This window comes from Eriocheir sinensis, chromosome 32, assembly GCF_024679095.1.
Source record: "Eriocheir sinensis breed Jianghai 21 chromosome 32, ASM2467909v1, whole genome shotgun sequence".
Taxonomy (NCBI): Eukaryota; Metazoa; Arthropoda; class Malacostraca; order Decapoda; family Varunidae; genus Eriocheir; species Eriocheir sinensis.
In genome coordinates this window covers 10,531,013-10,545,589 of record NC_066540.1, presented here as the reverse complement: position 1 = coordinate 10,545,589, position 14,577 = coordinate 10,531,013, and the positions used below count along the sequence as shown (strand labels likewise).

General features: G+C 38.8%; 1 protein-coding gene across 2 annotated transcripts in view; it reads right to left on the bottom strand.

The window, feature by feature from the left end:
• The window catches only part of LOC127006125 (protein lifeguard 1-like), an 88,835-nt gene that overhangs the window by 27,232 nt on the left and 47,026 nt on the right, over positions 1-14,577 (bottom strand). The window contains exon 6 of one of the 2 annotated variants that reach the window (XM_050875645.1): positions 1,202-4,729. The exons of the other annotated variant lie outside the window; for it this stretch is intronic. Coding sequence (XP_050731602.1) covers positions 4,583-4,729 — 147 coding nt within the window. The 3' untranslated portion in view covers positions 1,202-4,582. Of the gene's footprint in view, positions 1-1,201; positions 4,730-14,577 lie in introns of those variants that run through there. 2 annotated transcript variants of the gene reach the window in all.

Genomic DNA, 14,577 nt, shown 5'->3' with positions numbered 1-14,577 from the left:
GCAGATGTTAACACTGGAAGAAAGAAAAGAGGGGTGACCTAATTACATTATACAAACTTGTAAATGACCTGGAGAAATCAGATATTAATGACCTAATACTGAAAAGGGGAGGTGAAGACAGAACTAAAAAGTCATAAAAAGTTGAGGAAGGGAACATGTCTATCAGACACAAAGAAGTAGTTTTCCCCACCAGTGGCGTAGTTAGGCCTGGGCATTCGAGGCTATAGTCTCGAATGTTTTTTGAATAGCCCAGGATCTCTCTCTCTCTCTCTCTCTCTCTCTCTCTCTCTCTCTCTCTCTTTTTTTTTTTTAGAATAGCCCCAGCAGGCCAATACAAAATGTTAATTTTTGTTAAGATGTTAGTACTAGAAATTAGATTTGATAGATCTCATGTGGAGATCACACGGTTTGATTCCATCTGGTTCACGTTCCTATCACGTATTCACGGCCACTCGCCAGTCGAACTTGGCCATCAGTTAGGCAGTGGTACCAGGCGCCAGCCAAGGTGCGTATCCCGGCCCGCACACACGTGTGAGCGAGAGAGCTTGTTGATTGGTAGTAGCGAGCAAGACCTGAGTCTGAGGCTATGGATATAAGAAGATTTTTCAAAAGGAAAGGGGAACAAGGCAATGAGGTGCAGCCTGCAAAGCAAGAGCAGGCAGAGGAAGAGTTACTTCCTGCTGTTGCTGTAACTGCAGATGAGTCAGGATGAGAGACTGCCGCTGCCTTTGCATTGTCTGTTAGCTCAGGTTGGTGAAGCAGAGGGCTCTTTAGCCAACTAGCAAGTAGCCATAGTCTAGCTGAGTGGTTCTCAAATGATTTGTCACACAAAGCACACTAATTCCTTAAAAAAATATGGTAGTAATGTATACTGTAATGATGGAAAATGTGCACACTGCACCAAATTCCTCCAGCATTCAGCAGTTCTAAGTGGAATGATGGACCATAATTTTTCTGATTTCCAAAGTATCCAGTTATTATTTAGTGAATTTCAAGAGGTCTTTTTATTGATATTTTACTGTAGACAAAAACCTGTGGTCATTAGTTATGTGACAGTTACGCGAGATCGAACTTCGTTGATATAAAAATAAGTTAAAAGCATAACAGTAAAAGGAGCTTTGAATACGTCTTTAACCCTGTATTAAATAAACTTGCAGCCTGCAGGAACTGATGACATGGCAGGAGTAAAAACCAGCATCTAAATTTATAAAATTTAGTAGTAGAGCAGTAGGCTGCAAGAGATGAAACCTAACAGGCTATATTATTTATATTATTGTGATATGATTACCTAGGCTATGACAATGGAATAAACAATGTCTATTATATAACACTACAGGCCAAGTCTTTTTTTTCTTCTTTTTTTAGGTGAGTAGTTTCAGTCAAATCCCCTAAAGTAAGGCATATACATTAGGAAATCATGTTTGTGTTAGAGGATTTAGTTATAATATTTATTTTTTATATGCATCATGCAGTCTTATGCATGAGTGATGTGCTGTCATTACATCTTGAATATAATTATAAAAGTTAAATGTAAGAGTGCAGAGTTGTAGTTTTCAATCTCCTTGGTAACAGAATAAATTTAATTAAAAAATACTAGATGAATTTGTAAAAAATGGTAGTTTCTGATTGCTAATTACTTGATGCTCAATTACTCAGATGTTCCTTATTTTACTAAAGTACAATTACTCAGATGTTCCTTATTTTACTAAAGTACAATTACTCAGATGTTCCTTATTTTACTATAGCACATTGTAAAAATGGCCGATTGCTTTTCATCAGTTTTTAGTGCCTCAGTCCCTACAGTAATCGTACCCAAGAGAATAAATTTTAATTTGAAGTTGTCTGTACAGTACATTTATATGTATGATACATCAGTCTTAAGCACTTAAATGTGCTTATGCTTTACCATAATTTGATAATGACCTTCAGAGTTTTATTATGACACACTTGCCATATTTTCAGTGTTACTGCTAAATACAGTAACACAAATTTGCCCTAATGTATGTCAGAGAGGCCTCAGAATTACCCTAAAAACTCTGCGCTTCTCTCACCTCCAACCACCCAGCATTTTGGGCTGGGCTAAGTACTAAATATGCCCCTGTTCCTCAGGGAAGCATAGACACTTGCAATGAATTAAATGAGGAAGTGGTGGAGGCAAAAAGTAGAAGATTTATGGAAAAATTGGATGAATATAGATATGGAGACAGGACCACATGAGTGTAGCTCAGGCCCTGTATAATACACCTAGATAAGTACACACACACACACACACACACACACTTTTGCCTATAGTATGCCATATAGTAACATACTCTACAGGTTTGTGGCCTTGATGCAATAAGCTATTACATATAGCCTTAGTGTAGTAGACTATACTATATAGGTTGGTGTAAGACAACTTAAGGGCAGGGAGATGGCTGAAGGTTCCGTCTTGTCATTCACAGCAAAAATTGTATGCAGAACAGCATGCTCACTGTAATGCACATCATGCAGTTCAGGGTGGATGGTGAGACTGCCAAAGAGTTGATGCTTCTGACAGGGACCTTTGAGTTTCTAATACAGGTTGAGAATCCCTTATCCAAAATTCCTGGGACCGAAAGTGTTGCAGATTTCGAAATATTTGTTTTCACTATTACCCATAGGGGTATCTGCAGGCCCTTTTGACATTTTCAACAATATCTTTACACCACAGAGCACACAACATGCAGTAATCACAATGAGTAACAAGTGATGGTTTTACTGTGAGGACTGGTGACAACAAACTAATGCATAGCAACACACCGCGCATCTGCAAGCTCAGGTAAAAACTGCCAATCCGCGACTATCATTTTTTCCCTGCCAACTTTCATTAAACACAGTGCAATTGGGCGGGTAAACCGCGAACCGGGCAACCCTGCAGCACACAACAGCTGTATGTGGTGGAACCTTCCCATCACTTTGTGGAATTTTTCATTTGTGATGTGTCATGTCAGCATTAAAAAAACTTTTGGATAAAGGATTCTCAACCTGTATAAATCATATTCCCATCTAAAGTAAAGGCTACTATTTTGTCACAATATCAAAACACCTTACTCTACTTGGATCTTCAATAGACAGCACATTGCCAACTCGGTTAAGTTTTTTATTATTAATTTTTCCAGAAGTTTTGAAAAGTTCAAAAGAGGGTTTTTATTGTACACACACACACACATATACACACACACACACACACAATATATATATATATATATATATATATATATATATATATATATATATATATATATATATATATATATATATATATATATATATATATATATATATATAATACATTCTTGTAATATCTAGCAATGACCTTATACCTACCACACTACATATGGATGTGAGTGTGAGCATGAGACACAAAAGCTATGATAATCTTCTCAACTACTTAAAAGGAGCCATGTAAAGTATTCAATAAAACAAGAAAAAAGAAAATTACTTGAAAATAATAAGGCAATTTCTCTATAAATAAAATTAATATATACTTGAAAATGATGACCATTACTGACCAAATTCATTAGAGAAATTTAAATGCAAATATAAAATATAAACAAAATTGAACTGCCACCTTCTTCAGTCCAGTTGGAAACATTTTAGCAGACAATATATAATAATGATATTTTCCTGCTTCATATGTTGGGCACCAAATACATTATCTTAACATGTAGTCAGGATAATGTACTCCAGAAGGAGAGGGTCAAGCCAAATTAGTGCATCCTCATAGTTATGCCACACATGATTATGCATTCTTCCCTATTAATTTGGTAAATGAATAAGCTTAAGAATATCCATCTCTTAATTTTAATAATACAACTACTTAGGTTAAGAGCGTATTAGTTGGTGCAGCAAGTCTTATGCTACACATAAAATGGTAATTGCTACAAATATTGTATGACTAACATTAAGAAAAGAGTATTTAGCTATTTTAGTCAACAGATTTATAGTGTTGCTTAATCATGTATTTACAAATAGGTAAATACATAATTAAGCAACACTATAAATCTAATGACTGAAATAGCTAAATACTCTTTTCTTAATTTTAGTCATACAATATTTGGTAGCAATTACCATTTTATCACCAAAAATGTAATGTAAAAGAGGTAGCAAGGAAAGGTTATAACTTTTTTGATAAAAGTTAATGTTGGCAACAGATACTGACACAACAGGTTTCCTTGAAACTTCAAATGAAGGTAACCACTCAGTGTGAATTACATAGCCTATTATGCCTCTGGAAATATAAATAAACTATAGCTTTTAAGTAAAAAAAATTGTTTATATACTTATGGATACATAAGCCTAATAATAAGTAAGTTTCAATTTACAAATTTTATCACTTGAGATTCAAATATCTTTAGTTCAACTTTGCGAACTTTTTACTTATAGTATAATAAACTGGACAAAGTTAAGCTGTGTGCTCTAAACAAGCTACACAATATATACTCTGTACACTATATACCTAATTCTATAGTAGTATAGAGATTACAGCAATTTCCTATATTTAAAATTTTGTATAGAGACTACTTCCTGCTTTATAAGAATTTCACTTTTTATAATTAATTTAATCTCTCCCACCAAAAATTGAAAGCAAAGCTAGGAAGATGTTGATAACATCAAGGTAGAGACTAAGAGCCCCATATATGTGCTCTTCCGGGGACATCTCATGTTTCCTCCCACCCACGATCATCTGAGTGTCAAACACCAGATACTGAAAAACAAAATAACTTAAATCAAAAAACAAACAAAAAGTAACAAAAAATATCATATGCATGATAGCTCTTTATATTAGGCTATAAAATACATTCATTTCCACTAAAGGAGTCATGCAAAATATAAAATTTTGAACTAACTGACAGTTGATTGCTAAGAGTTTCATATATAAACTTTAATAACCTTGGCCATTGCTTTGCCTTGAGTCTCAAACGTGATCAATAAATTTCCAACATTGCAAACTACTACATGCAGCTTCACTTACAATTCTATGATCAATACCAACATATTATACATAACTAATTGCATCTACTCTTGACAGCTGCATGATAATCATGTATTTGGAGAATAAACTTAATATATATTGCTTTACCCACCTGTTAACTTTATTTCTTGAGGGTTTCAGTCTTCATGCAGTCTCCCTTTTCACATTAACTTATCAGAAAAGGATGAGCCAAACATCTCTAACCCAAAGCTGTATAAGCATTCTTTTTACCTCTTTATAGATACAACCTGCTAGAGCTCTAACATGTGTGCTACATCCCCATTTACACAAAGTTCATGTTTACTATGGAGAAATTGTCAGTCAAATAATGCCCCAAGACTCAATGAATGTGTCAGTTACCACCCATTTAGCATATCTATACAGCTAAATTGATTTTCTTTTTTAACTTCTGCAACATTTTCAATCTTTGTTCCAAATTCCATTCTGTGGAACACTATACTCTAAACCTTACCTTCTCTCACAAACAGGGTTATGAGACTACTGATATTAATTTCTCCTACTATTTCTATCCAAAATTTCACACCAAAGTTGTATCTGTGTATATCTATAATTTTATATTTGGGTAGGCGGTGGCTGAGTGGTTAGTGTGTGGGCCCCGCATTCATCATGCCATGGACAACGTTGATTCAAATCCCCACGCTACCACCTGGGATTTTTCAGTCACTGCCAAGTGGCTTAAGACTACCCATCAACCCAGACTAGAAAAAAACGTCCAAGTGAATCAAAAATGAGTTCCAGGGGGGCAGCATGAGCATGAGCATCATAACTGGTGCCACTATAAAAAAAATGCCTGCGCCATAACAGCCTTAAGCCGACCACCAGGCCCCTGAAGAAAGCCTACCGGCACTATAGGCAGAGATGGGGGGGAAAAAAAAAAGCTCTCCTGCCCCTGACCTTAAGGGGGTATGCGACACCTGGGGGGGGTGTTTTGGTCAAAATATAGCATTTTGCAAAACTGGGTTAAAAAGGTTCTTATACCATCTAGAAATAATCCCCGAGCAATGTTTTCCTCGTAGCGCAAATTTTAAATGTCTGGAGCGGGTTTAAATGGACCAAGTTAAAGCTTAATTTTTTTTCTCTTTTTTAATCGCAGAAAATCTTACATCAATCAGATTTACTTGAAAAGTGCAAGGAATATTGACTGTACAAGTAGCTAGGGACCTATGATTAGACATTGTTGATAGGGTAGAGGAGATAGGAGTATTAAGAGAAAAAGTGACAAAAAAACACTATTTTACACTATGTTCGACGAACATAATAAAAGAAATACCATTATGCCTTTCTATATAGGAAACTTTCAGAATATTTTCCATAGGGCTCTAGGCATACCTAAAGACTATTCACAGCTAAAAAAAATGAAAGTGATTGGCTATGTATTAATGGTGCTGTGTAATTTTAAGTGTTGCTACATGTATACGCACATGTATGAGTATACATTTAAGTATACATACATTGTTCTGGCTCGTACAAAATGAAGGCAACATAGATGCCTACTTAGTTTCATTGCAAAACCTGATAGTTTAGTTAGTTGACCTCAGGTGTCCCTTACCCCCTTAACTCTTCAGAATTTTCCATTATCTGGCTAAGACTTTATTGTTATTTTATTACTAAATATATGTGCTGTTTATCTCACACCTACTTCCACTAATTTCATAAAATTCTTTAACAATTTCAATTTCAAAGTGAAGCACATCTTGACTCAATCTCTGTTCACTGAAATCTCTCTCAGGAGATTTCAATGTTCACCACCACCTTCAGCTTTCATCCCTCTTCACTGAGCAACCTTCTTTGCTTTCTAAACTGCCCTCCTATGGATTCTATCCCTCTCTGTACTTTTATCTCCAGTTTCCTTTCCGACCATTCTATTTCTGCTGTGGTAGACGGTCACTGTTCTTCCCCTAAACCTATCAATAGGGGTGTCCTACAGGGCTCTGTCCTATCTCCCACTCTCTTTCTGTTATTCATCAATGAACTTTCTATAACAAACTATCCAATCCACTCGTACGCTGATGACTACTCTGCATTATTCAACTTCTTTCAACAGAAAACCCTCCCAACAGGACTTACAAGACTCCAGACTGGAGGCTGCAGAATGCTTAACCTCAGACCTTGCTATCATTTCTGATTGGGTTAGAAGGAACCTCGTGTCCTTCAACACCTCAAAAACTCAATTTCTCCACTTATCAACTTGACACAATCTTCCAAACACCTATCCCCTATTCTTCGACAACACTCAGCTGTCACCTTCAACACTAAACATCCTCGGTCTATCCTTAACTCAAAATCTTAACTATTGTACACCCGCCGCCCGCCACCACAGCCACAAAATAACTCGCAGAGAGTTCAACTTGCTTATTATTTCTATATATCACTCATCCCTCAAAAAGATCACAAGTGGACAAACTACGTAGAAAAATATCAGGCAAATTAATGTTTTTCTGCTGTGTATCTCCCCAGTGTGCATGCGTGGTGGACAATAGAACAACTTATTTCTGCATGGAGGTACTTCTCTCAACGCTGACCCGAATACTGTAGTGGACCGCCCCTGCCACTGCCCTGTGCTGCATATTTCTGCCACCCTACACCGCGTGCCGAATAAATTTAACTGACCAAACCCAACTTAACCTACCTAATGGACCCCTTAAGCTGTGTCAGTACTGACACTCACAAACACTTGGCTGTTTTCCATTACATTTATTTCCTGGATTGATGCATAAGACTTTCTTGTGGTATATATATGTTCATTTGAATGGGAACCACAAGGAGGAAAATATTTCATCAGGTGGGCTGAAAAAGACTATAGTAACCGAAGGATGGGACAGCAGATAAAGGGAGGAGGGTGAGGTGGTTAGCAGACACTATTGTAGTTACCGGGCGTGGTTGGTTCAAAGACTATTCTCGGTCAGTCCCCGTGAATTTCTGACCCTCTGACCTTGTCCATTATATCCAAAATATATATATATATATATATATATATATATATATATATATATATATATATATATATATATATATATATATATATATATATATATATATATATATATATATATATATATATATATATATATATATATATATATATATATAAAAACACAGTTTCTCCACCTATCCACTCGACACAATCTTCCAAACAACTATCCCCTATTCTTTGACAACACTCAGCTATCACCTTCTTCAACACTAAACATCCTCGGTCTATCCTTAACTCAAAATCTCAACTGGAAACTTCTTATCTCTTCTCTTACTAAATCAGCTTCCTCAAGGCTGGGCGTTCTGTACTGTCTCTGCCAGTTCTTCTCCCCCGCACAGTTGCTATCCATTTACAGGGGCCTTGTCTGCCCTCATATGGAGTATGCATCTCATGTGTGGGGGGGCTCCACTCACACAGCTCTCCTTGACGGAGTGTAGTCAAAGGCTCTTCATCTCATCAGCTCTCCTCCTCATACTGATTGTCTTCTACCTCTTAAATTCTGCCACCATGTTGCCTCTCTTTCTATCTTCTATCTATATTTTCATGCTGACTGCTCTTCTAAACTTGCTAACTGCATGCCTCCCGCAGCCCCACTGCACACGACTTTCTACTCATGCTTATCCCTATACTGTCCAAACCCCTTATGCAAGAGTCAACCAGCATCTTCACTCTTTCATCCCTCACGCTGGTAAACTCTGGAACAATCTTCCTTCATCTGTATTTCCTCCTGCCTACGACTTGAACTCTTTCAAGAGGAGGGTATCAGGACACCGCTCCTCCCGAAATTGACCTCTGTTTTTGGCCACTCCTTTGACCTCTATTCAGGAGCAGTAAGTAGCAGGCTTTTTTTTTTTTTTTAATATTTTTCTTTACGCCCTTGAACTGTCTCCTTTGCTGTAATATTAATCTATATATATATATATATATATATATATATATATATATATATATATATATATATATATATATATATATATATATATATATATCTTTCTCTCGCTTCATATAGTGATACAGGTAACTCGATTTACACGAGTTTGGTTTACGCGTTTTTTAAATAATGTGGGGTCCAAAATCCAAATAAATATTTAATTTACACGTTTTTTTTTCACTTATACGCGATATTGTATGGAGTGGCCACCAGATGTCTCTCGCAACTGGACTCACATGGCGCCGCGGCCACACAGCTGAGCTCAGTTCTACCCGCGTGCCACTTGAACAATAATACATTACCCACACTGCCATGCTACTCAACAACTACAACACCCTCGCTGCTGTGCTACCACGAGGGGAAGGGCAGCCAGAGGAGGAACCACGAGAGGGAGAGAAGTCAGAGTGATACAGTAGGCAATAAAGGTACAAACCTACCACTTGTTTGATTTACATCGTTTTCGATTTATGCGACCTCTTCAAAGACACAATACGCGCATAAATCAAGAGTTACCTTACATATTCTGCAACACCTTGTACATATATCCTTAGGAAGAAGTCGTATTTGCTCTGTACATCTGTCACTGTTTTCATCTCATTCCAGTTTCACAGAGGAACTTTTAAGATCTTTAAAAAGTATGTTATAGCAAAGTTCTTTCTAGTCTCCTTATGCATCTAATTTTGCTTGCCCTTCAAAGCTCCTTTTTCTATTTATAATATCATATGATCATTTTTTTCCCTTGGGACACAAGCATCTTATTCATTAATTAAAATCTATCCTTTGGTGAATACAAGGTCTAGTTTTGATGGTTCATCTCATCCTCTGATTCCATTTGAATCTTCTACCCATTGCATCATCATGTTTTGTGTCACCCTCAATTATCTGTTACTCCAAGTATTTTTGTTTCCCTTGCACTCAAATGTATCCCATTTCAATTCTCCACAATTAAAGTCCCCCATTAACATTAATTTTCCTTATCATCATCTGCAAGCTCTCCAGGGTGTTATTTAACATTTCTCTGTGGTCTTCACTTGTTCAGTGATTCTCTGCTTTTATCCGATATCTGTATGCTTGAGATTTCTACTTTTCCCTTTCCCTACTCTAACTTTATCACCTTTATCTCTGATTTGGTCATTATCATTACTGTGTGTGTGTGTGTGTGTGTGTGTGTGTTGTGTGGGTGGGGTCCCAAATATGGTACTATAGTCGGTTCACCCAAGTCTAAGGTGTGCATCATCGTGCCCTGGCAACATGCTGTTACATGGCGTGTCTGATTTTGTGGATAATATAAGAGAGCCTACGCATAGTGTTGCTGCGCATTGAATGGAGAATGTATTGATAAGGAAATGTTTATGATAACTGCAATGACGTGCGTAATGTTGCATAAATGTAAAGGTAAATGATACATGTAATGATGCGCATAATATTACGTAGGAGTATAGATAAATGTGAATGGCAATGTAATGTAATAGTTGAATGTACTATAATAGTTTTATGAAGTAATGAAGAGTGTAAGAGGAAGAGAGGTGGAGGAGTGGTATGCCTGGCACCCATGTTTACGTTAAGGATGGCGGGCCACAGATAAAATAGACAGTGATGCATGGTAGGCCATGACCTGGGGGTCAGCTGTCATAGCTATGGGCGGGTATCGCCTCAAGCCAAGGGGCAGAGGGAAGGCGACAGGCTGATTGAATGGACGCTTTTCCCCTGCAGCGGATGGAAAGGGGAGCTGCAAGGCCTACAGACTCTGCAATGTCGTGAGTCTACATAAATTGCATGATTAGCTGGTAGGGTATGGTGATACATGAGTTATACTCGCCTTGTCTGTAAAACCCATCACACCGGGCTTGTAAATGCAGTGCAAATGTGATGCTGCAAAAAAATGGCTCGAACTGCCTGGGATTCTCCTTGGTTTTGCCTGGAATGCAGGACATCCTCTTCATGTTTGGGTTGGCATCTGCGTGAACTGTAATGAATCGCAAGGGTCGGTTGGCTTCTGCAGAAGTTTCTTGCATGCTTAAAAATTCTTTAGCGGCATCGCAGAGAAGTGAGATTGCGTCGGTTTCGTGTCGCATCCCCCGGGGGACTTTCGCCCATGTCACGAGGCATTCTCAGTGCTTATGAGTGGCTTCTGCGCATAATGCAGCGCTTCTGCTGACCACTATCGTGGCGGAAGCGATCAGAATGCCCCCCGGTTATGTTGCGAATGTGAGGAGATGCCGGAGAAGGGGAAGTTCTGATGAGAATGGGCTGAGGTGGTGTTGGGATGCCGGAGAATGTCACAAGAAAGCGACTCGATAGCAATCCATGGGAGGCACACACACACTTTTCGGCATAAAAGCAGCCTGCTTTGCCAATAGATTTCAGTTGTTGAGCAGCTCAAGAGGTGAGCAGATTGATGTCCAACAGGTCATCCTGATGCAGTCCATGCTGCATATGCAGCAAGTGGAAGCAGAGAGTAATGCTGTAATAGTTCATGCCATTCTCAATGACAGGGAGGAGGAAAGGAGGAGGAGGAGATGGTGGGTGCAGCTGTGGGTGGGTATTGATAGGAGGCTGCAGTATGGTCACTATGGCTGCCTGATGCCAGAACTCAGAGCACAAGATGACACATCAATCTGTAACTACCTGAGGGTGCCTCCAGACATGTATGACAAGCCGCTCAGGCGTGTGGGCTAACGAATCACTAAGCTTGACACCAACTACCAACTGTCTCTGGAGCCTGGGCTCAAACTGGCTATCACTCTACGTCAGTAGTTCCCAATCTGGGGGGCATGCCCCCCTGGGGGTGCATGAGCAGGATACAAGGGGGGCGTGATTCCGTCTGCCAAAAGTTGCAGTTTTGCAAGAAATAAATAAACACACACACACACACACACACACGAAGGAGTAACATTGTTTGAATTATCCTCACGTGAGTTTCAATATATATATATATATATATATATATATATATATATATATATATATATATATATATATATATATATATATATATATATATATATATATATATATATTTTATATACAGTGAACCCTCAATATAATGGACTAATTGGGGGTAACAAAGTCAGTTATAAGCGGTGGAAATTTAAAAAAACCTAAAATAATACCGACGAACCTATTAAACGTAGGTATATAGTTTTTTTATTATGTATGTTGTCTGTACGTTGTCTGTATAGGTAGCGTTCACAACTCGTCACGTTCAAGCTCTCTCTGTACAAGTTTTGCCATAGGGCCAACAAAACAAACCGCGCTTCTTCTTCTTCTTCTTTTGACCTGTTGCGTGTTGGTGCCGTAAGACAGGCACAGCCTAACTAGCCCCATAAAACACTCCAAAAAAAGAAAAAGCCATCTCCACCATCGCCTCTGCTCTGCTGATACATGTTGTTTTGTTGGTCTTCCGGCGATCAAGGGTTGACAGGTGGGGGGGGCATATTGTTTACGGGTATGGGTAAAATTCTATAAGTGTGCCAATCTCGCACTGGCAGATGAATTTTTTTTTTTTTTCAGTTTTCAGAGTTTTGAAATAATGTGATAATTGTTTCTGTCACAAATCATTAAAGGACTGACTTTTCAATGGCCGTTGCACCCACTGCTGCCCGCCACCGCAGCCGCAAAATAGCTCGCACAGAGAGGTTCAACTTGCTTACTGTTTATTCAATTCACTCATCACTCACACTCAGAAGTGGACACACTAATAGAACAAACCCAGGTATATTAATGTTTTTTTCTACTGTGTATTCCCCAAGTACGCATGCGTGGTGGCCAGCAGCACGACTTATTTCTGCAAGGAGGTATTTCTCGCAACACCGGCCTACGAACTGGACCACATTCGCCACTGCCATGTCCCATCCCGCACTTCGTATTTCCGCCGTCCCAAACAGCGAGCCAAATAAATTTAAACTAACCAAACCTAGCCTTCCCAAATGGAAGGACTTCCTAACGGAAGGATTTCCTAACGGAAGGGGGGGACTTCGCCCCCTTCGGCCTCCTTAAGCTGCGTCAGTACCAACACTCTCAAACACTTGGCTATTTTCCATTACATTTATGTCCTGGATTGATGCATAGCACTTTCTTGTGGTGTAAATATGTTCTTCATTTAAATGGGAACCACAAGGAGGAAAACATTTCATCAGGAGGGCAAAAAAAAAGACTACAGTAACCCAAGGATGGGACAGCAGATAAAAGGAGGAGGGGCAGGTGGCTAGTAGACGTTATTATAGTTACCAGGCTTGATTGGTTCAAAAAATATTCTCGGTCGGTCTCCGTGGATTTCTGACCGTCTGACCTTGTCCTTTATATCCGAAATCCATTATAAACGGGTCCGTTATATCGAGGGTTTACTGTGTGTGTGTGTGTGTGTGTGTGTGCGTGTGTGTGTGTGTGTGTGTATATATATATATATATATATATATATATATATATATATATATATATATATATATATATATATATATATATAGTCACCTCTTGATTAACACAAAGGTTATGTTCCTGAAGATGTCGTGTTATTTAAAATCGCATTATTTAAACATAATATCCCCGTAAGAAACAATAGTAATAGGGGGGGATTACGTTCCTGGACACTGGGAAAGTCTGCCTATTTTGGGGATTTTGTTACTCTAACCTTAAAAAAACAGTATTAATACATTAGTAGATCACGGAAACAACAAAAACACACGTTCTCATTCTACTTACATTTGTACTTCATTTTCAATGCTCGACACCTGCATTGGCCACCATCCTTCCTCAGCCTGCATTCTGATGTTCTGACGCTCTCCCGAAAATTGGTCACTTTCTATTATCAATTTCACGGCTCTACCTAAGCCAGTAGCTTTAGATTTATAAGCATTCACTTAATCCATCCTTCCTCTTCAATCTGCCTCAAACCTGAAGTCTCTACATCATGAGGTGTTTCTGTGGTGATGTTATGAAGCGCAGTAACTTTTAGGTCGGAGCAAGCTTGTGTTCGCAGCGCTGCGTACGTTGTGGTTGGCAGCTGCCCTCCCCTCCACACATTCGACCCCATTACAAACCCCCTTCATTATCCTTATGTTTTCAACTTGATAATAATGAAGGGTGGTGGAATGCATCTTCAGGGGCCTGAGTATCACTTCCACCATCACCGTAATGAGATTGAGCTACAGGATGGCCACCAAACTGAGGTTGCACAATAACAGGGCTCAGCCTTCCTGATAAGACGAGGGGTTGGAGTTTAATGTTGTTGATGTCACTGTCTTCGCTACTAACACCAATTTCAAAGCTTGAAAAAGTCACTTTCACTATCACAGAGGTCTTTAGCATAAAGATCCAAAACTTCCAACTTCTTTTCAATGGTGAGTCTTTCTTGACTTCTTGGCAGCACTTTCCTGTGAGGAGCTGGAAGGACGCTTGGGTACCATAGTAGAGGTGAAAATGCAGTGTATTAAAGAGAAACGTTCCACTCACAGTGTGGGCTAGCTAGTAACTTCAGATTGAGGAGAAACAGAGCGTCTCAGCGCGGTTCCTGCTAGAAGTAGCGTGGGTGCGCGTGACGTCATCAAGCGTGACATCATCGATTAAACGTGCGTTAAATCGATGACGTCATTGAGCATGATGTCATCGATTAAACGCGCGTTAAATCAAAAATATCGTGTTAGTTAATCGTATCTC